The following is a 27748-nucleotide window of genomic DNA, read 5'->3' as shown; positions in this document are numbered from 1 at the left end:
GTGAAAAATACATAATAATATAGTGCAGGTTAAAACGGTAGAGATGTTTATCAACGGCTGGGAGAACATTAGGCGTAGGTATGCAATATATTTAACAATTAACAATATTATAAGGGGAATACTGATATGAGAGATTGTTTTTATAAATTTTATGATATGCATTATTTCAGTGAGTATTGAACTTTTCGTGGGGTGTGAGTAGTGTGTGAGATAACATGAAGTGATGTATGCGCTTATGATGCACTTTCTAAGACTAACAAACATTCATCCTTATAAACATTCACGTTTCTAATTTAAAAATTGGCAGATTTCTTTTACTAGGAGTAACAAGGTCTTGTATAGAAGGAACAAGAACACAAGAGTTGGATAGTTCCAGCCATGTTTCAGCACAAATTGAATTTGTTACCACGTCTACGTAACGTCGCTGGCATATTACAGTGAATGAAATATTATGGTCGTGTGCATGGAGATAATTTGTATTTTCTTTTCCTTATAAGACTGTTAGAAGAAAATTCATGTTTGTATTTTGTACAGTTTTTAGTCAGTCTGTGAACTGAGGTAGTGTAAAGCTAAAGTTATCAAATACGTTGCATAAAATATTGTAGTATAATACATATAAGTATGTATATATTTCATGTCTGAACATGCTTAGCTGTCGAATACTATAAAATGCCGCTTTCCTTTGACTCTTGGCGCATTCGTACGAATCGTGCCTAGGAGCTCGGACGCTGTTAATACGACGTTCGACCCAACTACCCTCACTTTATTAATAGTCGTTGACTTGCTGCGTTTTGTTATCAACTACCTTCATCAATTAGGTAGCTGTATAGAATAGCAGTACATTCTTATTACATTAAAACTAATATTTAACTCAGCGCCCCGTGTAATTTCTAACAATATTATGAAGAAACAAACTGAAAACCCAGTAAGAAACTTGACTAAAGAAAGTAGGTATAAGATATTCGTTCTAAGATGACTGTAAAGCTACAGCTATCTCTTCCTTAAAGTATTAAGAAGTCTAACCAGTTACCGAGACATCCAAAACTTCTAATATTAAATAAAAATCATCAGTTCCACTACTAAGAATTTAATTTGATCTCGTACTTTAGCAAAGTTAATACATCGCAAGTTTCTGAACTTTTCTGATAAACTTCGTGTAACTTGCAGCTATTTGCAGGGATTTCTACCTGTTTCCATCAAGTCAAATTATACTTTATTATGTTTCTAATAAGATTGGAATTAAACAAATTTCTGCGGCGACTAAGTTTCAATATATTTTATGATGAGTGCCTGCAACGTGGTATTAAGATGTTACAGAAGTATGTATTATAAATAGATAATACCTACAGTAATTTATTAAACGGTTTTACTACCACAAAGGTAATAATGATTAGCTGGTAATTAATTGTCTTAAAGAAGGCTAATTACATACTTTACAAAATGAAAAAAGGTGGAAAAGCAATTGTAATTGCAAATGTTTCTTTGATTTCTTGGTTCATTTTGCAACGAATATATTCGTATTTTATGATTTTTATGTCTGGATATTGATATACTATTTTTGCCGCAGCGAGACATTGCATTCCCATGGGAGTTTCCTCAGACCGGTATCTTGATGTTTTATAGCAGTATTCTTTCCAGTGTGGAACCATGTCAGCGCCGTCAAAACAGGTCGTCTAGCGCCATCACTTTCCCACATCTATACTAATATTATAACGCTGAAGAGTTTGTTTGTTTGAAAACGCTAATCTCAGGAATTACTGGTCCAATTTGAAAAATTATTTCGGTGTTAGTACACTAAAGGCTATAATATAATATCATCACGCTAAGACCAACAGGAGCGGAGCAATGCGGATGAAACCGCGGGGAACAGCTAGTTAGAAATAATTCTGCTATTAAACATCATGTGGAACCCAGATAGGCGAAGCTGGGGTGTAACAGTATTACATACAATACTCCAGCAAAGATTGACCAGCAGTCCGTCTCTTATTGCGTCATCCACTCCACTGGCCATAGCTGAGCGTTCACGGAACAAGCCTTTCATATTCGCTTCAGTAAATAAAGCGAATCTACCAAACCGTGCATTTATTGAATTATTTTGTACTCATATTTTGGACGAGAAATTAAATTTTATATTTGGCTTTTTATCGCTTCAGTCGTATTGGTATTGTTGGTCTTTTTTTAAACTAGTGTAGGAAGGGTTAATGGTATCAGGTATGCATCTATGAAGCCTTCATACAAAAAAGGTTAAACTACATTTCGTATTCTTGGTATGTTACATAAGATCAACTTCAACGTTGTTGCGATGACTTTCAATGTTATTTATAATTTTCTATGATGTTCTAGAACTGCTTTAAATCATACATGACAAAATAGACCAGGAAATAAATCTTTTCTACCTTTTCAGAAGTTAATTTCTTATACAATATAGGAGACAACCGTCACTAAAGAAGAAAAGGTGAGCAACCAACTAAATGTTGTTGACGTTTCTGTGAACAACATGTAATTCCATAATAATATTAATTTAATGTACGAACACGTGTCTACCCTCGTCAGTGTCTTAAAAGTTTTCTCTGACACATCATAATGTTTGTTTAGGTTTCATTTCAGTGTATTTAATCTAATATCAAGAAACATGATAACTTTTTGAACTCAATTAGACGTAAAATATATTATGTGCTTGAGTGAAAATTTTTTATGAAACATTACTAAAAATAATTTTATAATTAGTAGTTTAAAACTATGTTTGTATTTTAAAACCATTTATTAAGACATTATTTTCTACGAATATATAGGTATGTTAATATAGATGCATTATTGCTTTTTCTCATACATAAATAATTTATCAGACTTCTTCCAAATTCTAGAACTAATTCTAACATAAATCGAGCACTTCCTATATTATGTTGCAACTATATATTGGCAAAAGTTTCATCAAAATCAACCAATGTATCTTGAATACTGAAATGTTTAAATTGAGTCGGTCTACTCTTTGAGAAGTAACTACGTGAACTTTATATTCATACTAACTACTACAACTAACTAACTTATAAATATTCATAATACAATAAAATTTTCTTCTTGGACTAAAATTGCAAAATGCAAATGGATGGATGCGTTTATGTGTCGGATGTCTGTTACTTAACAACATAAAAACGTCAAATCAACTCTGGATGAATAATCGCATGGAGGAAATTTAAATAATCTATTTTACCATAATATCCATAATCTCCCTAAGCTCCATAAACACTCCATAAATAACTACGCGAGTGAAGCTGCAGGCTTTCGCTTGCATACAATAGTGTTAAATTGATGACGTACTCCTTTGTAGTCAGTTCAAAATCAAAATTACCCAAACATAATCCAGCATAAGCAGCTAAAGTGCCTTATTTATGGCCACTTAACCTTAAGGGATTATGGTATCGAAGATAATTTTCCTCGGTAACGCTCGAGTGATGTGGTTACGAAACCATTACACGATGACCAAGTGTTCGATTATAAGGAAGAGCTTTGTGAAACCAAACCTATTTCTTATTTAAGTGGTAATCTAGCTGTTGGCTCTTGAATGTTTAATATTCTAATGAAAGAAGCATATTGAGATTGTAATTTTCAAGTAGTTTAAACGTGATTTGATAACAAATCAATTGTTGGCCAGGGTATTAAGGAACGTCACGGAAGAATTCTACCTATACCCGTGGCCCCGTCGTTTATGTGGCTTGACGGAACACAGTGGGGTTTTGGTCGGTAGGAATCCGACATAACCCACGGCCCTTTCCCCGGACGCCGTGGGTATCTATGCAAGATTTCCCCACTTAAAAAAAAAAAAAAAAAGGGTATTAAGGAACATTGACTGTAAATTCGATATATCCAAATGTGTTTACTGAATTCGAGTTTATAGAAACTTCACCGTGTTACCTTCCGTAATTCGTAATGATGTTTGTACAAATAAATCGAAGCAATTACTTCAAAGTCTCATTTAAGCACGAACTTTGTTAAATCTGGTATTTCGCGTTAGAAATCTTGGAACAGTTAAGAGAAATAATACTCTTCTCTGCCAGAAATTAGACGATGGTTTATTCATACTGATTTAAATAACCATAATCTTAATACAATTTCTCCCTAAATACATAAATAACAAAAAGGCCATTATGTTTAGTGAGGCGTGTTTAGTATTAGCATCACATCTGGAACCTGTTGCTATTGGCAACCGTCCCAATGCCCCATTACTTAATTCTTTAGAATTTACTTAACTGTGAAACTACTATGTTATACGTCTGAATTCATTTAATTTTCATTCATTGCTGTGCTGTATGTTTGATGGTTTTCACGTTCTGCAAAGTCATTTAAGATTAACTCTTCTTCGAATAAATTTTATACGCTTTGCTGTTGTGAATTGATTGGACTTTGATTTTAAATAAGTGTGGCGTTGATGTATGCTTTGTAAGAATGTTTTGTGTCTGTTTAGTTTGGTTCAATCAATCTATACTTTCGTGTTTCTATTTGTGTATCAACAGAACGTAGCTGTTTTTCTTTTTCTGTCAAAGCTTTTGATACAATTGTGTTATACATCTAGGAATTCTTTATGAGCAAAGCCAGATACGTATAATTAGTATAAATAAATGTTTTTCCTAACTTCTGTTAGCGGGACCACTAGGAAATCATACTCACCTTCATCAAAGAAAACAAACACAAATATACTATATACATATACTATATAGTTATACGTATACTATATCGTATAGTATATATTATCGATCTATTGATATATCGATCGAGTATAGCGATCAAATAAATTATAATAGATATTCCATATTTTTATCTATAAATTTGTTATTAATGCATATAACAGTGGGCGATATAATGTTTACTCAATAATTCCGATCTTGATTACTTTGGCGAAAGCTCCATAAGCCAAGGTTAGCGAAATTATTATAAACACTTCACATAATCAGCCTATATAAATTACCTATTCTTAGCCGAGTGTAAATTAACTGTTGAATGATTTATTATGTTCTTATAAAATCTGATGTTATATCAAAGAGATTTTTTTTGTTCAATTATACACTATGTTTTGTTATTTCATAATCAATTATGTTTGTTTTCACTCTCAGTTGGATGCTTGGGCCTTGAACTGAATATAAAAGTGAAAAGATAAAATTATAGTGTTATTAAACAAATATAGCGAAGGCGTTTAATAATCAATATTATATTAGATAGCCCGAGTTCTATCTTTAGAAATATATAATATATTGAATAGACATAATATGTGGCTCAGACTTTAATCCTAGACTCCGATGGATACAAATAAATGTCTTTTGTGTTATATTTTTAGATTTGTATTCCATTATAACCAGAGTCATACAAGTATTAGTATTTCATATCATTTCAGCCACGTTCATAATAAATACCCACCCGTTGTCAGTCTAAATATAACACATTAAAAATGCCACGATATAAAATATATCCATCCTCCAATCTCTGCATTACGGTACCAAATTGCTTTTATATTTCAATATTCTTTCATAAAATTCAAGCCTAAAATTGAACATATTTTCTCCAAGCAAATTCTCTGGATACAATGGAATAAAACTCGAATCGAGGTTATCGTAGGGAAATATGGTATATTCCAACTTACAGAGTAAGTAGGGCAGATGGAACACTTTCTAACTCCTGCCATTCACACTTACTCTGTGAGATTCGATGGAGTTATGCGAAAGTTTTATTTTGTGAAAAAAGAACATTTCTTGGCCACAAGTTTTATTAATTATTTAAAGTACATCCAATACGGGAATAGGTTATGATTTTCTCGATAATTAGGGGCTGAGAGGCATAATCATGGGGATATTGTCAATGCTATATATATGAAAAAGTAGGTCATTTGTACTTTTCTGAAACGGATAAAGTGACGAATGTATCTTTATGAATAGAAAAGGGGTGTGGTTGTCGTGATATTATTTGAACTGATAAGATAATCAGAAAAAATTGTAACTGGTATCTACAGCTTCTAATAAAAAATATATTATATTATAGGCCATTGAATTATTTTACAACGACAAGATCATACAGCAAGCACCACGAAATATCGTTTGATCATTGTCAAAACAGTTCTGTGTAAACATTCATCATGGCGAAGTTAATGCCACTCTTGTGTTGAAAGTGCAGTAAGCTGCTTCACGCTTGAACGGGGTTATCTCTCTCATCCCAATTCAGTAGCGCTTGGCTTCTGATATTAGCATAATATGGGAACAGTTGCAATGTATAGTTTGTCAATAGTTGGTATAGAAGATTTTGCACTGATGATGCAAAATCTGCCATATTAAGTTCGTATTTAATCGTGTCCAAGTGGCTTCTTAAGAAGTGAAAGTTATGGAGATTTTATATAAATGGTGCAATAAGGCACTCCGATCACTGTGCTGATTGATGTATGCTCTGCAGAATTTCAGAATGTTAGCATAGTGTGAAGATTGTCTTATGCTTCTCTTTATCTTGAACCTTCTGTTAATACAATAAAGGAAGAAATAGTTCTTGATAAATGCTCTTATAAGATCGTTGTAATGAAGTTCTATTTTGTACGTATTTCCAGCAAGCTGTCTTTTGTTAACTACACTTTTCTAGCTGATCGAATTTCGATTGAAATACGTGACACCTGACCAGACTGAACAAACCCGGTTCGATTTCTGATACACTTCAGTATAGTAGATATTTTAAAGCGAATTGGAGCACAGAAATTATTCTGTTCACAAATAACTAAAGTGTAAGTGTTATTGGAATATTCTTCTCTTTTCGCACTCTTTTCTGCTTATATTGTGAAACATCACTGTTATCTAGTATGATCTCAAGTTTATTTCAGTATACAATATATTTTCAATATTTATCCGAATAAGTATGGAATCCGCTTTTAATGAGATAGAGAAGCAGTCTTTTGAATAAGCTCATTGGGTCAGTAAAACTACCAATTACTGTCCAATACTTTTTAAAAAGATTACTTTGAATTTTGAACTCGGATTTAGAGTCCACGTAACTTTTCTATCAGAAATTAATAAACAACACAGGCTAGAAGGGCATACGAAATCACGGGTGGCTAGTCGATGATAATATTTACTGATTATTTATTACGTAAAAGGTCAAAGTGTAAAGTAAAATATAATATGTATAATTGTATACCTACACCTATATTACACATGATAAAACAAACAAGCCTTATTTGTTTCGGTTAATGCTGTTTTGAAAATAACACGTACGACCGCTTTTTCAATATAGCGGTTAAAACTCTAAATAAATATTAATTTGTGATGAAAATTAATACACTTCACGTGATTAATTCATTAGAATAATATGTTAATTTTACGTTAACCTGCAATCATGTTGTAATACATTATTCACCGAGATTGACTATGTTAAAAATAATTTTATATTGTGTTTTATAAACCTAAATTACAGATTACGAGATTTATGATTGTATTATGAATTTTAATATAAGTAACTTAAAGTGCATTTTTACATAACCCAACATTAAGAACACTTACAGGGAGCGTAGTTTATCTCATAAAAATTTAACGCAGCTGTGCGGAAAGGGACATAGTTTTCTTTTAGGGTAAGAAGTATCATTTATGGAGAAGGGTGTAAAAACCCGGACAGGTAAAACCCAGGAATAAGTCACAGCCCTACTAACAATTTGTTGTTGTTGTGTAGTATGTGAGGGGTATTGTATTTTAAACTTTATGCCATAGAAATAAGATCGTTTATTGATTGTGTTCTATAAGTTCTAAAATTACTCGATGGATATTAAATATTCTGTTACCGATAGAATACTGTATTATTCCGAAAAGTTATTACCCATAGGCTATATTTATATCCTGGAAAAACCAGACAGAACCGTGAGTGGATGAGTAATGTAATTGAGTAAATTACATTTAAGTATGTATGTATGCCCATTATGTCCCACGCTTTACAAATTACAGACACGGCTTGATGGAAAATGATTTATGTAATGATAATCAATTTCATTGGAAATTGCAGGGAAAACACAGGATATCAAATATTCTTTTACCGATAGAAGTCTGTATTATTCTGGAGGGTTATTACCCAAAGGTTATATTTATATCCTGGGAAATCCAGACAGAACCGGGGTGAGTGGATGAGTAATGTAATTGAGCAAATTATATTTGAGTAAATTTATGTATGTCCATTATGTCCTACTCTTTACAAATTACAGACACGGCTTGATGGGAAATAACTTAATGATGTTCAATTTCGTTGGAAATTGGAATACACAGGATATTAAATATTAGAAAATCACAAATTACATAAATTAAATAAATAAATAAATATTTCAGGACAATTTTCACACACGGCACTATCTGATCCCATACTAAGATTTCGCTTGTATTATGGAAACCAGATGGCTAAACCAAATAATCGTTTAGAGTTTAGAATATTTTATTTAAACAAGAAGACTAATATTCAAAAAGCTAATTTATTAAACATTCCATAAATATTAGCAAAATATACCTATAAAATCTGAAAGTAAACTGTAATATCCTGAATTTTGGTTCTAATTTAACTCCTTTTCTAAATTCAATATTATCCCTACCACTATGTAAGGTCGAACAACATTTAAACAATGTCAGTGTAGCCTTCAATTAATCCTGAATACGAAAAAGCTATTCTTGCCAGAACCTCACCCTTCTACGAAGATTGACGTCCTCGCGTGATCGCTAGCGTGGAGTAAGGTTGCGTGATGGGTATACCTTTACATATGTATATTTGAATGTCCCTATGATCTTGAACAGATACGGTTTTGCGGGTAGTTGCATTTTTGTGTATTCGGGGTTCGTTGTGAATCAAAATATTTAAACTCAATATCATCGTTGAATAGATTATCAGTAATCTATTATTCCCAGGCGAATTATTATATTTTGTTTGGTAAATAGTAAAAGTACATACCTGTACCTAGTCCTACAGCAGTACCTTACATATTACATACGGTGGCCTGGAATCTGGATCTCTTCGTTTTCTTCAGTGTAATACTGTTACTTATTGTCAAAGCATGACTTGACTTTATCTAGTACCCATAAAATTGTATCGTATATTTTTATTTTATTATATCGAACGATAAATGGAGCACCCTTTGTAATACGCAGTGATAATGTTTTGACACGGCCTACTTGCTGGAAAATAACTTTTAAAGGCTTTGTCGTAAGGAAGATGGAGAATGGCATCTATATCCGGAGATAAATATACTAACACCGTATTTTAAAGGTTTTTGAATGCATATTTCATTCAATATTTAAACAGGGTGTTTGCTTTTTTAAGCGGAAATTTAATTTATAATTTTTTTTTGCTATAAAAAGTTATCGACGAAGTAATTAACTTTTATAGTTGAGATAATACAATATTATACGATAAAAATTACTACAGTTATGGTAATGTCCTGGAATGAAATAAAAATATCATATGTTCTGATCGACAACATACACAAATACATTAAACTTATATATCTCTATTGAATTAATGTATATATCTTGACAAAACCACTGCTTTCCAATATTTAATAAAAAAGCTTTTACGTCACAAGCGAAGTAAATTATCTACAATATAAAGTCGTGAGATCCATTCAGTTCTAAAAATATATGAAGCAAGTCGGAATATTTTCGTAACAATACTCAATATCGAATAAATATTTCATACATTGGTAACACCTATATACTAAACGTGTACGCGATATTCATCTCTATTCCCACAGCGATAAGGATTACATCAGCGTCTAGTTGATAGGATTAAAGATGGAATCGGATATCCTCAACCAAGCAGCCTTATTGGCTACAGATAAGATTATAGATCTTTATGTGACAGATATCGAGATGCATTTTCGAGATATCCAATTTGTACTGGTTAAATTTTATTGAAAATTCTAATTGAGTCTTTAGCTACTAACTTCCTTAATAGTGTACTATTTTTAACTCCATTTACTGAAGAGAAGAGGAGTTATTACGGTGTCAAAGTCGTTCATTTTTATCAAGAGTAAGCCTCTATCAGTAAGCCTTAGTATATCAGCAGTATATTTGGTGAAAAGGTCACTTTGTTATCCGCTTATCAGAACTCGCGGGGGCTTTTCTATTAAATTTTATCGATATTGTCATAGTACTTTACGAAGGTTATTTCCTCAATATGTTTGAATATGTAATGAGGTTTTTTCTCTGTAGGTACTTCCCGAACGGCCAGCTATGTATGTCCATTCAAAAGTGTGTTTGTTGGAGCTTTTTTTTTCAATAAATAAATGTATGTAGTTTGAGAGCCGGTATGATTCAACATATTATTATGTACAGATATTTTAAATCCATTGGTCTAAAGACCGTTTTAAAGAGTAATATATTGTAAATCAATAGATATCCTATTGTAATTTTTCTTGATAAACTTCAGTCCAAGTGGATTGTAGATTTAAATTTTACCTACAGCTCGTTGTATTTACTTATTGAATTACATTATCCACGACCTTAAACAGTCAAAGAAAGTTTAAATATTTGGAAGATTTGTTTTAAATAATTCGATGCTTTGATAAAGCAATTACAATCGCTACATAACTTTTAAAGATAATTGAAAAGTTCGAAAGCCAATTTCAAATCAACATAATTATAGAAGACTAGCTGCTCCGCGCGGTTTCACCCCCGTGTTTCCACTCCTGTTGGTCGTAGCGTGATGATATATGGCCTATAGCCTTCCTCGATAAATGAGCTATCTAACACCGAAAGAATTTTTCAAATCGGACCGGTAGTTCCCGAGATTAGCGCGTTCAAACAAACAAACTCTTCAGCTTTATAATATTAGTATAGATTGAAAGCGAGTGGCTGGCCAAGATCCACTTAATATCTCAAGTCCCACTAGCTTCAAGTAAGCCTATTGGCTCAATATAATACTTTTTAAACTGAGGTATTTTAATAGGCTCTTGTGTAGGTACACTGTTAAGCTAGGGATTACGGGACACCTGTAATAAAAGTTTATTTATACTTATTTTATGTCTTCATTTTATAGACTTGATACTGAACTGAAAAACCACATAGAATATATGATTCTGGAGAATCTATGATCAAGTTTCAAATCATTGTATGAAATGTTTTTTTTTTTTATATATAAGAGGAGGCAACAGGGCAGACGCGTCACCTGATGTTAAGTGTACTGCGTCGCCCATAGGCACCAGCAATGCCGGGGACATTGTTAGTGCGTTGCCGGCCTTTAAGGTAGGAGTACGCTCTTTTCTTGAAGGTCCCTAAGTCGTAACCGTTTGGAAACACCGCATGAGGAAGTTCGTTCCATAAACTCGTTGTGCGCGGAAAGAAGCTTCTTTTGAAGCGCGCAGTCGTCGATCGCCAGGAGTCAAGGTGGTGTGGGTGGTATTTGAGTTTGTGGCGTGCAGTACGGTGATGGAACTCAGCGGCAGGTATTGTTCCAAACAGCTCCTCAGAGCACTCCCCATTGTAGATGCGATAGAAAACACACAGTGAAGCGACGTCTCTTCGCAGCACCAAAGTATCAAGCCGATCGGTAAGATTTGGCTCGTTAACGAGTCGTACTGCTCTCCTTTGAATACGGTCAAATGGAAGGAGGTGTTGTTGGGGTGCCCCGGCCCAGATGTGGGAGCAGTATTCCATGTGCGGCCTAACTTGCGCCTTATAAAGCATAAGGCGGTGGTGCGACGTGAAATACTGTTCCGCTCGACAGAGCACACCAAGTTTCTGTGAGGCCAATTTGGCCTTTCCTTCCAGATGACAGGAGAACTGTACGCTACTCGAGATTTCGAGACCAAGAATACCGATGCTAGCTGTGGCAGAGAGAGGAATACCCTGAAAACGAGGAGTTACGACAAAGGGAAGCTTTTTTGCGGTGAACGCGCAGACCTGTGTCTTCTTGGGGTTGAATTGGAATAAGTTACGTCGGCCCCAGTTAGATACCTCTTCTAAGGAGGTTTCTATTGAAGACACGAGGTTGTTCCGGCACTCAATGACGCGGTCCTGAGAAATATTGCTGTGGCCGGTGTATATTGTATCACCAGTACTGTCGTCTGCATAGCAATGAATGCTACCGTCTAGCAGCATATCATTGATATGCAGAAGAAACAGAGTGGGAGACAGAACTCAGCCTTGTGGGACACCAGCATTCACAGGCTTAGGATCGGAGCATGAACCGTCGACTACGACACTCATGCTACGCTCTGTGAGAAAACTGGCAACCCACTGGCAAAATTTTTCAGGAAGCCCATAGGAAGGAAGCTTCGCAAGAAGCGCTTTGTGCCATACCCGATCGAAAGCTTTCGCTATGTCCAAGCTGACAGCTAAGCCTTCCCCCTGGCTCTCAATCGCTGACGCCCAGCGGTGAGTCAAAAAAAAATTACAAAACAAATGAAGAACGTTGATATAATTTGTTAGTTATTTTACGTTATTACCGTATAACGTATATAGTGATGAGTTTAAATAATTGAATTTAATTTGATATTTGCACGCCCAAATTACGAGCAGAATGTTCATAGCTAATATTTACACAAATTTCAAATGACTATAATTGTAACTAGGTACGTTCAGAAAATAATTTTAAGCTAAACACGTTCTATTTGTTTTGAATGTATGCCCACATGCGGATAATGAGTACCTAAAATTTACACAATAACTAGATAACTATCACTACATAATATTATAGAACAAAGTCGCTTTCTCTGTCCATAAGTCCCTTTGTATGCTTAAATGTTTAAAAACTATGTACTATGTATAGATACTATATTTGATGTGTAGATACTATATTTGATGCGTTTTTTTTAATAGATAGAGTTATTCAAGAGGAAGGTTTTAGTATATAATTTATTGGGATTTCGACAAAAGCTAAGAAGTAAGCTAGCTTATGTTATACAGACTACAGAGTGTATTAATTGATGTACGTAATTGTAATTGATCGGTAATATCGATGTAAAACTTATTCGTAAAAGTATGTTGACTGCGGTTGTACATTTTAGTTGTTGTTCTTTTACTAAAAAGGCTTAAGTAGTAGGTATCTACAATGATTCACTAAAAAGATATCTCACAGGTCACTTATGTTCCGCTCAACATACGCCATATGGCGTAACTGCACGCTCATTTTTTATTTGTTTTAAAGTGAAACGCATCAAATATGCCTTCTTGTGTGTTACGATATTGCACAAATAATACGGAAAAGTGCAAAGGAATAACTTTTATCGGTAAGTACCTAACTAGATAATAATTTTTAAAACTTAGTTAGAGCAAAAAAATGGCGCACAGATTTTGTTCTTGGTGTCTCCTCCATACGTAGTAATATTATCTCAATGATTGTGAATAAATAAATGACTTAAATTATCAATTTCAACTATTATAATACAACATTGGAAACATACATAATATAACCTGTTTCGTGGTCTTTTTAAATTTGAATAGTCAGTCAGACTAAGATTATGGGTTCAAGTCTTAGAGCATTAAACCGACGGTTCAAGTTCTACTGAAATACAATAAAATGTACAGAAAAGCTGTCAGATTGTATGCGTACCGCACAACGAGTCACAGGACTTACACAGAAAACCTAACCTGACCCCATCACCGTCAGTTATTTAGATAACCTATCTATAGGTAAAGGGTTGTCGATAGAATTTTATGGCACTACGTTAAAGCTATTCGGGTCGGGTCAAATTATTGGTTAGATATCGGAAAGAGCTTTTATGTACCTATCGTACATGGCCCTAATATCGGCTCATAACCTTTATATTGAGGAATATCGAGTGACACTCAAAGTGGAAAATTTTTTCAAAAATTGTATATCATTATGTTGCTTTATTTTCTTGTGTTAAGAGTTTGTTGCTGTGTTAAAAATGGATGTGAAATTGTGTTTTTTTTGTCTATTACTTATTCTGTTACAATTAAAAATCCAAAAACTTTATTCACAATAAAAAAAGACTTTAATATTACACATGACCTCATGCAGTACTAAATAAATCTTGTACCATGGAAACAATTATAAACACACGTAAATTGTTATGTTAATAATCAATAAGTAAAGTATGATTCAACACGGAAAACTAGTGCTCATCACATTACACATAGTATTTTACAATTCATGGGAATCGAACCCACACCCTTTGGCGCATTGCCCAGATCGCAATCTACTACAAAAATCGGTCTATAATTCACATCACCTAGTAACAACCAGAGAGTACGTCATTAAATCACACGTCTATTCATAAGACATAGCACAGATTATGCAAAATTTATTTTTCCTGTAACTGACTTGAAATGTACCTACCAATTGCTATGGTTACTAAGAACACCACTCAAAACGCCGCCCACGGAATAGCAGCACGATGTACGAATGGTTACGTTAAAATAAATAAATATATTATCATCAAACACCATTAACTCGGATTGGCGCTGACCAATCGAGCTGTGTAAACAAAAATAACCTCAAGTATCCAGTTAAAGTAAATATTTATTGGACGTCGTAAATACGGCAGAGTTCGTAAACTGCGTTGTTCTGGAAAATTACTATTTTCTATGTCTCTATGTTCTATGTTATACTAATAATAATACGTGTTTACTCCCGCTCTTGCAAAGAGACGTTTTTCTATTTAAGTAAGGAATATATAAATTGTAACGTGTGCTTTGATAACCTGAAATATTATTCTATATAACAAAACTTCTTTTTGCTTTTATATATCATTGTCGTAAGCAATAAATATGTTTTTTTCTTTTTTTTTATGTCAGAGCAAGCAAAGGAGCAGGTGGGCCACCTGATGTTAAGTGGTCACCACCGCCCATAAACACTTGTAACACAAGGAGTGTTACAGGTGCTTTGCCGGCCTTTAATGGACAAATACGCTCTTTTCTTGAAGGCCCCAATGTCGTAGTTGTTCGGGAACACCGCAGGTGGCAGATCGTTCCACAGTTTCACCGTACGCGGAAGGAAGTTGCGGGTGAAGCGGACAGTGGTGGAGCGCCAACCATCCAGATGGTGCGGATGGAACTGGTTTTTACGGCGTGAGGTCCGGTGGTGGAACTGTGCGGCTGGTAAAAGGTGGAACAATTCCTCAGAGCACTCCCCATAGTAGATTCTGTACAGTATACATATGTTTATTGTACAACCACCAATTACTCTAGCAAAAGAATATAATATAAAGTAAGCGAGAGCGGAGTAAAAAATATTCATATACAATGTGAACAAGCAGCTTATTTATCCAAGGATTATTAGAGAAAATAAAAAATGAGCATTTCATTACAAGAGAAATACTGTTTAAACAAAACGACAACCAAGAGCCTAAGCTCTACGACTAAACGATGCGGACAGCTAGTTAAAACTTTTAACAATTAAGGTCATCTGACCCTTTACATTAATACGAACGAATTTACAGAAAAAACGACTGTAATTTAGCTTAACCTGTAACATTTCCAACATTCAAACAATTCTCATGATGACAACTCAATTCCGCTTGGCCCGAGTTATGATGGAATAAATAATCCTTTACAAACGTGAACTCTGGAATAATAAATTTCATTTTAGGCAGATGTGTAATAACTATATTTTCACGATTATTATCTTCCGCAAACTAAATAGAAACAAACTCACAAAAAAACCATTTACGACACGAAATTCGCTTCAAAATTGGAGACCGCGACAAAATGTCAGTTCCCTTTGAAGTTAGCTACAAAATAAAACCACCTAGCCCAGTTCGACTTTCAGATAATTCTATTTGCTGGAATACAACGTTATAGAGACAGCGTGTGTACGTAACTTAATTAAATGTAGCCTGAATTATTAAATTTTGAACGTAAGCAATTTCCAACCCAGGGGCCTTACGTGGAAAACAGCTCTCATGCAATAATTATGCAAATGTGTTAGGGTCGTAGGGTTAAGATTTAATGTGCATGGTTCTATTTATCAACGTGAGTTTTATTTTTAGAATTTTTGACAGGAGAGCATAATTAGCCTTTATTACAAAGGGATGCAGAGGTTAAACGACCTCATCAGTATGTGTAAGGGGTTGGCGAATGAGCTTTGTAAGTTTGTGTACATAAATGTTAGTGTGTCGTGCACGTATACGTGTGATCCGAGTGTAAAGACAGAAAGAGCACACAGACATGTGATCTATTTGTGTGTTTATGTGATATTAAATCATAATAAAGCAAAGAATCGGACTAATTCTGAGTACAACGTGCAGGGTGCTGAAAGCATATCATCTATAAATACAATTTGTCAGTAAAACAGATTTAAAGTAGGTAGGTACTGTAAGGAAAAAAGTATTAAAATTTTTACAACTAACTAGTTAACTACTATTATAAATAAATATAATATGTACCTACTATAATAAGTTTGCTTATATACTTAATCAAAAACTTTATTGAAACGTCTGTAAGCATTCTTTCGTCTATAAAAAAATCAGTTTTTATCAAGAAGCACGGCCCGTATTTGCTCTTTCGATCTGTGTTAACACAAGCGAAATGTACTAATTCCGTTCCTCTATGACGTATATAAATTAAGTCCTTATTTTTTTAGCTATCCCTTTTTTAAAACGTTCGATTTCATTCATCTTTTTCTTATAAATTGTCGAATACTTAACAGAAGATGCGGACGGATAATAATGAATTAGGAAAATTTTACAGAAAATCGGGAAAAATTTCAAAACATAAACAGTAATTAAACTTTGCTTAGGTACAGTTCTTCCGAAAGGCCTGATTTTCGGGCCGGCTAGTTGCGTATATCATTTCAATTCATGACGTCATACATAACACCTATTTGTTAGAAATGCAAAAGTAGCAGCAGATTTTTTACTAATTTTTAAACCGTATTTAACAAAGATGAAAGTCTGGTTATCCATTCAGGTAGAATAAAACGGGTAATCATTGGAATATAAAACGACCATTTTACGACTCCACAAATATACATTTTTGTGGCAGCCAGATTTAACGCGTGATCCGTGGGAACATTGTTTATATATTTATGTTTGTAAGCCACATTCAAAACTTCCAAATGCATGATTGGCTGGTCATCCTATTTTTGTAAAGGTTTAATTTGATGCTACGTGCTATTTTGAGACTGATTACGTTTATGGAGGTAGGATCAGTTCAACAAGTGAATCAATCAATTATGCATCACATCCCATCTGTTTTTAAGCATTCTTTTTAAGAATTAAGTATACAAAGATATTCATTCATGAATATTATGGGATAGTAGTCGAGCCTGCTTTGGTACAAAGTACCAAAACCCCACAGAAGATCGGCGTGAAATAGTATAATACAAGTACTATGCTTTTGTAAGTTTTTAAATCGGTAATTTCTAATGATTTATGTAAGTTGCCTTATGAATTAATGTTCTATGATCCTGCGCTTCTGTTTTGTTTATGAATTAGATTGTTAAGGTAATATTCTATCAAGAAATAGTCGTTAAAACATATCGTTTTTTTAAAGTCAATACTCATAAGTGCTAATACATACACACGAAGTCAGATACACATATAACATTTACATCAAGAAAATTAAGGAAAATTCTATTTAATCACATCCTTAGAATTCTTGAAAACTCAACACCTTAATTACGGGGAAAGAAATCTTCAAGTAGGTATATAAGTAAATGACAGTTCTGACTTTCATACTTTAGCCTACTTTAATATCTCAGAATATTCATACGACATAATCTTTTCTAGACGGCCTGAATCTTGAATACGAGAGTGCCTAGGGTTGTCACCAGTTATTTATTTGATTTATATTTGGTTTCTAATTTGAATTTAGTTTGTTGTTGTAATATGGTACAGTGTAGTGAGTTATTAGGTATGTAATTAGACGATGGTTTATTCATACTAATTTAAATAACCATAATCAAATACAATTTCTCCCTAAATACATAAATAACAAAGAGGCCATTATGTTTAGTGAGGCGTGTTTAGTATTAGCATCACATCTGGAACCTGTTGCTATTGGCAACCGTCCCAATGCCCCATTACTTAATTCTTTAGAATTTACTTATCTGTGAAACTACTGTATACGTCTGAATTCATTCATGGCTGTGCTGTATGTTTGATGGCTTTCATGTTCTGCAAAGTCATTGTCACGACGTGTGGCAATCGGAGAGTGCCGCGGTAAAGCTATTGCATGCTATGGCTTCAAGCCACACCTCCGCCCGTCAGAGTGGGGAGCGTGAGGTTTTTTCGTTACGGAATTTCTCGATTCAGTCCCCGCGCTCAAGACCCGCGATAGAAGCTATGCAATAGCTTAATTAACTCTTCTTCGAATAAATTTTATACGCTTTGCTGTTGTGAATTGATTGGACTTTGATTTTAAATAAGTGTGGCGTTGATGTATGCTTTGTAAAAATGTTTTGTGTCTGTTTAGTTCGGTTCAATCTATACTTTCGATGTTTCTATTTGTGTATCAACAGAACGTAGCTGTTTTTCTTTTTCTATCAAAGCAGTTGATACAATTTCAGGTATACATATCGGAATTCTTTATGAGCAAAGCCAGATACGTATAATTAGTATAAATAAATGTTTTTCCTAACTTCTGTTAGCGGGACCACTAGGAAATCATACCCACCTTCATCAAAGAAAACAAAAACAAATATACTATATACGTATACTATATCGTATAGTATATATTATAGAAGCGATCAAATAAATAATAATAGATATTCCACATTTTTATCTATAAATTTGTTATTAATGCATATAACAGTGGGCGATATAATGTTTACTCAATAATTCCGATCTTGATTACTTTGGCGAAAGCTCCGTAAGCCAAGGTTAGCGAAATTATTATAAACACTTCACATAATCAGCCTATATAAATTACCTATTCTTAGCCGAGTGTAAATTAACTGTTGAATGATTTATTATGTTCTTATAAAATCTGATGTTATATTGAAGAGATTTTTGTTTTTGTTCAATTATACACTATGTTTTGTTATTTCATAATCAATTATGTTTGTTTTCACTCTCAGTTGGATGCTTGGGCCTTGAAATGAATAATAAAAGTGAAAAGATAAAATTATAGTGTTATTAAACAAATATAGCGAAGACGTTTAATAATCAATATTATATTAGATAGCCCGAGTTCTATCTTTAGAAATATATTGAATAGACAAACTATATGTGGCTCAGACTTTAATCCTAGACTCCGATGGATACAAATAAATGTCTTTTGTGTTATATTTTTAGATTTGTATTCCATTATAACCAGAGTCATACAAGTATTAGTATTTCATATCATTTCAGCCACGTTCATAATAAATACCCACCCGTTGTCAGTCAAAATATAACACATTAAAAATGCCACGATATAAAATATATCCATCCTCCAATCTCTGCATTACGGTACCAAATTGCTTTTATATTTCAATATTCTTTCATAAAATTCAAGCCTAAAATTGAACATATTTTCTCCAAGCAAATTCTCTGGATACAATGGAATAAAACTCGAATCGAGGTTATCGTAGGGAAATATGGTATATTCCAACTTACAGAGTAAGTAGGGCAGATGGAACACTTTCTAACTCCTGCCATTCACACTTACTCTGTGAGATTCGATGGAGTTATGCGAAAGTTTTATATTGTGAAAAAAGAAAATTCTTGGTCACAAGTTTTATTAATTATTTAAAGTACATCCAATAGGGGAATAGGTTATGATTTTCTCGATAATTAGGGGCTGAGAGGCATAATCACTTTTTCATATATAGCATTGACAATATCCCAAATATTGTCAATGCTATATATGAAAAAGTAGGTGATTTGTACTTTTCTGATACGGATAAAGTGACGAATGTATCTTTATGAATAGAAAAGGGGTGTGGTTATCGAGATATTATTTGAACTGATTATTATCTTCTACAACTTCTAACGAACAATTTATTATATTCTATGCCATCGAATTATTTTACAACGACAAGATCATACAGCAAGCACCACGAAATATCGTTTGATCATTGTCAAATCAGTTCTGTGTAAACATTCATCATGGCGAAGTTAATGCCACTCTTGTGTTGAAAGTGCAGTAAGCTGCTTCACGCTTGAACGGGGTTATCTCTCTCATCCCAATTCAGTAGCGCTTGGCTTCTGATATTAGCATAATATGGGAACAGTTGCAATGTATAGTTTGTCAATAGTTGGTATAGAAGATTTTGCATTGATGATGCAGAATCTGCCATATTAAGTTCGTATTTAATCGTGTCCAAGTGGCTTCTTAAGAAGTGAAAGTTATGGAGTTTTTATATAAATGGTGCAATAAGGCACTCCGATCACTGTGCTGATTGATGTATGCTCTGCAGAATTTCAGAATGTTAGCATAGTGTGAAGATTGTCTTATGCTTCTCTTTATCTTGAACCTTCTGTTAATACAATAAAGGAAGAAATAGTTCTTGATAAATGCTCTTATAAGATCGTTGTAATGAAGTTCTATTTTGTACGTATTTCCAGCAAGTTGTCTTTTGTTAACTACATTTTTTCAGCTGATCGAATTTCGATTGAAATACGTGACACCTGACCAGACTGAACAAACCCGGTTCCATTTCTGATACACTTCAGTATATTTTAAAGCGAATTGGAGCACAGAAATTATTCTGTTCACAAATAACTAAAGTGTAAGTGTTATTGGAATATTCTTCGCTTTTCGCACTCTTTTCTGCTTATATTGTGAACTGTTATCTAGTATGATCTCAAGTTTATTTCAGTATACAATCTATTTTCAATATTTTATTCGAATAAATATGGAATCCACTTTTAATAAGATAGAGAAGCAGTCTTTTGAATAACATCATTGGATCAGTAAAACTACCAATTACTGTCCAATACTTTTTAAAAAGATTACTTTGAATTTTGAACTCGGATTTAGAGTCCACGTAACTTTTCTATCAGAAATTAATAAACAACACAGGCTAGAAGGGCATACGAAATCACGGGTGGCTAGTCGATGATAATATTTACTGATTATTTATTACGTAAAAGGTCAAAGTGTAAAATATAATATGTATAATTGTATACCTACACCTATATTACACATGATAAAACAAACAAGCCTTATTTGTTTCGGTTAATGCTGTATTGAAAATAACACGTACGACCGCTTTTTCAATATAGCGGTTAAAAACTCTAAATAAATATTAATTTGTGATGAAAATTAATACACTTCACGTGATTAATTCATTAGAATAATATGTTAATTTTACGTTAACCTGCAATCATGTTATAATACATTATTCACCGAGATTGACTATGTTCAAAATAATTTTATATTGTGTTTTATAAACCTAAATTACAGATTACGAGATTTATGATTGTATTATGAATTTTAATATCTATTAGTAACTTAAAGTGCATTTTTACATAACCCAACATTAAGAATACTTACAGGGAGCGTAGGTTATCTCATTAAAATTTAACGCAGCTGTGCGGAAAGGGACATACCTAGTTTCCTTTTAGGGTAAGAAGTATCATTTATGGAGAAGGGTGTAAAAACCCGGACAGGTAAAACCCAGGAATAAGTCACAGCCCTACTAACAATTTGTTGTTGTTGTGTAGTATGTGAGGGGTATTGTATTTTAAACTTTATGCCATAGAAATAAGATCGTTTATTGATTGTGTTCTATAAGTTCTAAAATTAGTCGATGGATATTAAATATTCTGTTACCGATAGAATACTGTATTATTCCGAAAAGTTATTACCCATAGGCTATATTTATATCCTGGAAAAACCAGACAGAACCGTGAGTGGATGAGTAATGTAATTGAGTAAATTACATTTAAGTATGTATGTATGCCCATTATGTCCCACGCTTTACAAATTACAGACACGGCTTGATGGAAAATGATTTATGTAATGATAATCAATTTCATTGGAAATTGCAGGGAAAACACAGGATATCAAATATTCTTTTACCGATAGAAGTCTGTATTATTCTGGAGGGTTATTACCCAAAGGCTATATTTATATTCTGGGAAATCCAGACAGAACCGGGGTGAGTGGATGAGTAATGTAATTGAGCAAATTATATTTGAGTAAATTTATGTATGTCCATTATGTCCTACGCTTTACAAATTACAGACACGGCTTGATGGAAAATAACTATGATGTTCAATTTCGTTGGAAATTGGAATACACAGGATATTAAATATTAGAAAAACACCAGAATATTAGAAAGAAACCAGATGGCCAAATCAAAAAGCAAATTTATTAAATATTCTTTAAAAAATTTACCGCAAGTTCGAACTTTAACGTCAATTTTAGCAAAATATACCTATAAAATCTGAAAGAAAACTGGTTCTTTGGTTCAGAATATTACCTGAACCAAAATATTCAACGCCTTTTCTAAATTCAATATTATCCCTACCACCAATGACCTATTATACTAGTAGACGCGGCATACGCCAACATCATTGCACTAAAAAACAGCGTAATTAATATATACCTACTTACTAACGCATTATCACCAATACAGTTGTTCTCTCTTTCACTCTCACGCACGAGACATAATACATGTCTCACTCACGTACTTCGTAATAACAACTGCCGATTAAAATATAAAAAGAACGTCCAGCCACGACGCTGAATGGTGCGTGACTAAGTGAAACTCGGGCACTTAGCTGAGTTTTTTCTTGCCAAAATAGAGAGCGGGTAACGTATCTAGCTTTTTTATATATCATAGCCTACTACTATATAAGGTCGAACAACATTTAAACAATGTCAGTTTAGCCTTCAATTAATCCTGAATACGAAAAAGCTATTCTTGCCAGAACCTCACCCTTCTACGAAGATTGACGTCCTCGCGTGATCGCTAGCGTGGAGTAAGGTTGCGTGATGGGTATACCTTTACATATTATGTATATTTGAATGTCCCTATGATCTTGAACAGATACGGTTTTGCGGGAAGTTGCATTTGTTTGTATTTGGGGTTCGATGTGAATCAAAATATTTAAACTCAATATCATCGTTGAATAGATTATTATCAGTAATCTATTATTCCCAGGCGAATTATTATATTTTGTTTGGTAAATAGTAAAAGTATGTTATAACGATTCAAAAGTACTTCTTGAAAATGTGTAATTGAATAAGCAAGTGCTTGAGTTTAAGTTTGAGTTATTTACAGGTGACCTTTTCCACCTTTAGAGGTTATTTTAAATTTCAATCACGCATTCTTCTCGTTTGTCTTGAATGAAATACCTACTGTTGCTTATTGTCAAAGCATGACTTGACTTTATCTAGTATCCATAAAATTGTATTGTATATTTTTATTTTATTACCTATATCGAACGATAAATGGAGCACCCTTTGTATGACGCAGTGATAATGTTTTGACACGGCCTACTTGCTGGAAAATAACTTTTAAAGGCTTTGTCGTAAGGAAGATGGAGAATGGCATCTATATCCGGAGATAAATATACTAACACCGTATTGTAAAGGTTTTTGAATGCATATTTTATTCAATATTTAAACAGGTTGTTTACAGTATTACGTAAAATAACTAACAAATTATAACAGGTTGTTTGCTTTTTTAAGCGGAAATTTAATTTACAATTCTTTTATTGATTTTTTTTGCTATAAAAAGTTATCGACGAAGTAATTAACTTTTATAGTTGAGATAACACAATATTATACGATAAAAATTGCTACAACTGCTATGTCCTGAGATGAAATAAAAATATCATATGTTCTGATCGACAACATACACAAATACATTGAACTTATATATCTCTATTGAATTAATGTATATATATCTTGACAAAACCACTGCCTTCCAATATTTAATAAAAAAGCTTTTACGTCACAAGCGAAGTAAATTATCTACAATATAAAGTCGTGAGATCCATTCAGTTCTAAAAATATATGAAGCAAGTCGGAATATTTTCGTAACAATACTCAATATCGAATAAATATTTCATACATTGGTAACACCTATATACAAAACGTGTACGCGATATTCATCTCTATTCCCACAGCGATAAGGATTACATCAGCGTCTAGTTGATAGGATTAAAGATGGAATCGGATATCCTCAACCAAGCAGCCTTATTGGCTACAGATAAGATTATAGATCTTTATGTGACAGATATCGAGATGCATTTTCGAGATATCCAATTTGTACTGGTTAAATTTTATTGAAAATTCGAATTGAGTCTTTAGCTACTAACTTCCTAAATAGTGTATACTATTTTTAACTCCATTTACTGAAGAGAAGTTATTACGGTGTCAATGTCGTTTATTTTTATCACGAGGAATGAAAGTTTATTAGAAATTGAATACGGTTCTACTACGGTACTACACGTAAATGTTTCTCGGTCATTATGTAGCTTTCGATAGGTAGACCTATTAGTAGAATTTTGTGTAATTAGGCGTTTCCACAAAGAGCACGCAGCCTCGAGAAGCATTTTCCGCACTAGGCGGCACGCTCTATGTGCTCGAGGCTCGGCCGAGGAAAGCGCTTAAACCAAGCGGCTTCGCGCAAAACTTGCTTCGTGAAGCTGCCCTCACTGTGGACCCGCCTAATAAGTTAATAGCACACGATTCAATACGTACCCATTATAGTGTTAATTCATAAACAAATGTTAAATTAATAATATTGATAAAAATATTCAAAACCTTATGACTTATTCAACTCGGGCGAAGCTTTTACTTGCATATAATTAATATAATCACATGTGCATGTCGGTGAACTTTTGTTATCACGTTAACTAAACATAATCTAGCTTAATTGCCATTTCCTCTATCAGTAAGCCTTAGTATATCAGCAGTATATTTGGTGAAAAGGTCACTTTGTTATCCGCTTATCAGAAGAGCTCGTGGGGGCTTTTCTATTAAATTTTATCGATATTGTCATAGTACTTTACAAAGGTTATTTCCTCAATATGTTTGAATATGTAATGAGGTTTTTTTCTCTGTAAGTACTTCCCGAACCAGGTTATGTATGTCGATTCAAGTGTGTTTGTTGGAGCATTTTTTTTTCAATAAATAAATGTATGTAGTTTGAGAGCCGGTATGATTCAACATATTATGTACAGATATTTTAAATCCATTGGTCTAAAGACCGTTTTAAAGAGTGATATATTGTAAATCAATAGATATCCTATTGTAATTTTTCTTTATAAACTTCAGTCCAAGTGGATTGTTGATTTAAATTGTTATCTTAAAATTATACCATTATAACAAGATGTGGTTAACTTTAACCAACTTAAAAATTATTGAGTAACGTTATTTTATAGAATGAATGAATATTTTATTGAAGAACTGAAACCGAATACCTACAGCTCGTTGTATTTACTTAAAGAATTACATTATCCACGACCTTAAACAGTCAAAGAAAGTTTAAATATTTGGAAGTTTTGTTTTAAATAATTCGATTTATATAATATTGATAAAGCATTTACAATCGCTACATAACTTTTAAAGATAATTGAAAAGTTCGAAAGCCAATTTCAAATCAACATAATTATAGAAGACTAGCTGCACCGCGCGGTTTCACCCCCGTGTTTCCACTCCTGTTGGTCGTAGCGTGATGATATATAGCCTTCCTCGATAAATGAGCTATCTAACACCGAAAGAATTTTTCAAATCGGACCAGTAGTTCCCGAGATTAGCGCGTTCAAACAAACAAACTCTTCAGCTTTATAATATTAGTATAGATTGAAAGCGAGTGGCTGGCCAAGATCCACTTAATATCTCAAGTCCCACTAGCTTCAAGTAAGCCTATTGGCTCAATATAATACTTTTTAAACTGAGGTATTTTAATAGGCTCTTGTGTAGGTACACTGTTAAGCTGGGGATTACGGGACACCTGTAATAAAAGTTTATTTATACTTATTTTATGTCTTCATTTTATAGACTTGATACTGAACTGAAAAACCACATAGAATATATGATTCTGGAGAATCTATGATCAAGTTTCAAATCATTGTATGAAATGTTCCGATGAGGCAAAACTAATCATACCTATATTATAAATCAAATACGAAATGTGTTGGTAAGCGCAAAACTCGAGAACGGCTGAACTGATTTAGTTTTTTTTTTAATATTCCTTGAAGTACGAGGATGGTTCTCATGTTGAGAGAGAAACCATAAATGTGTACCACGGGCGAAGCCGGGGCGGACTGCTAATTTATAATAAGAAAGAAATTACATAACAGATGAAGAACGTTGATATACTTTTTTAGTTATTTTGCGTAATTCTGCTATTACTAGTGACGAGTTTAAATAATTGAATTTAATTTGATATTTGCTCGCCCAATTTACGAGCAGAATGTTCATAGCTAATATTTACACAAATTTCAAATGACTATAATTGTAACTAGGTACGTTCAGAAAATAATTTAAAGCTAAACACGTTCTATTTGTTTTGAATGTAGGTATGCCCACATGCGGATAATGAGTACCTAAAATTTACACAATAACTAGATAACTATCACTACATAATATTATAGAACAAAGTCGCTTTCTCTGTCCATAAGTCCCTTTGTATGCTTAAATGTTTAAAACTATGTACTATGTAGGTATAGATACTATATTTGATGTGTAGATACTATATTTGATGCGTTTTTTTTAATAGATAGAGTTATTCAAGAGGAAGGTTTTAGTATATAATTTATTGGGATTTAGACAAAAGCTAAGAAGTAAGCTAGTATACATATAAATTTGGTTTATATAATATTATGTTATACAGACTACAGAGTGTAATAATTGATGTACCTACGTACTTGTAATTGATCGGTAATTGCGATGTAAAACTTATTCGTATAAGTATGTTGACTGCGGTTGTACATTTTAGTTGTTGTTCTTGTACTAAAGAGGCTTAAGTAGTAGGTATCTACAATGATTCACTAAAAAAGATATCTCACAGATCACTTATGTTCCGCTCAACATACGCCATATGGCGTAACTACACGCTAATTTTTTATTTGTTTTAAAGTGAAACGCATCAAATATGCCTTCATGTGTGTTACGATATTGCACAAATAATACGGAAAAGTGCAAAGGAATAACTTTTATCGGTAAGTACCTAACTAGATAATAATTTTTAAAACTTAGTTAGAGCAAAAAAATGGCGCACAGATTTTGTTCGTGGTGTCTCCTCCATACGTAGTAATATTATCTCAATGATTGTGAATAAATAAATAACTTAAATTATCAATTTCAACTATTGGTATTACTATAACATTGGAAGCATACATATAACCTGTTTCGTGGTCTTTTTAAATTTGAATAGTCAGTCAGACTAAGATTATGGGTTCAAGTTCTACTGAAATACAATAAAATGTTCAGAAAAGCTGTCAGATTGTATGCGTATACATAGTTATTGCACAACGAGTCACAGGATACACAGAAAACCTAACCTGACCTCATCACCGTCAGTTATTTAGATAACCTATCTATAGGTAAAGGGTTGTCGATAGAATTTTATGGCACACGTTAAAGCTATTCGGGTCGGGTCAAATTATTGGTGAGATATCGGAAAGAGCTTTTATGTACCTATCGTACATGGCCCTAATATCGGCTTATAACCTTTATATTGAGTGACACTCAAAGTAGAAAATTTTTTCAAAAATTGAAAATCATTAAGTATGTTGCTTTATTTTCTTGTGTTAAGAGTTTGTTGTTGTGTTAAAAATGGATGTGAAATTGTGTTTTTTTTTTGTCTATTGCTTATTCTGTTACAATTAAAATTCCAAAAACTCACAATAAAAAAAGACTTTAATATTACACATGACCTCATGCAGTACTAAATAAAGCTTGTACCA

The 27748-nt window shown here is 33.2% G+C and overlaps 2 protein-coding genes across 5 annotated transcripts in view; both read right to left on the bottom strand.

The window, feature by feature from the left end:
• Positions 1–27748, bottom strand: part of LOC123697794 (potassium voltage-gated channel protein Shaw) — an 86778-nt gene that overhangs the window by 47589 nt on the left and 11441 nt on the right. The window lies entirely within an intron of this gene.
• On the bottom strand, positions 11124–12089 carry LOC123698240. The gene has a single exon (XM_045644822.1). The coding sequence runs from the start codon at positions 12087–12089 to the stop codon at positions 11154–11156; it is 936 nt and encodes a 311-aa protein (XP_045500778.1). The 3' UTR covers positions 11124–11153.

The sequence above is a fragment of the Colias croceus genome, chromosome 15, assembly GCF_905220415.1.
Source record: "Colias croceus chromosome 15, ilColCroc2.1".
NCBI lineage: Eukaryota > Metazoa > Arthropoda > Insecta > Lepidoptera > Pieridae > Colias > Colias croceus.
This window is presented reverse-complemented; position numbering and strand designations above follow the sequence as displayed.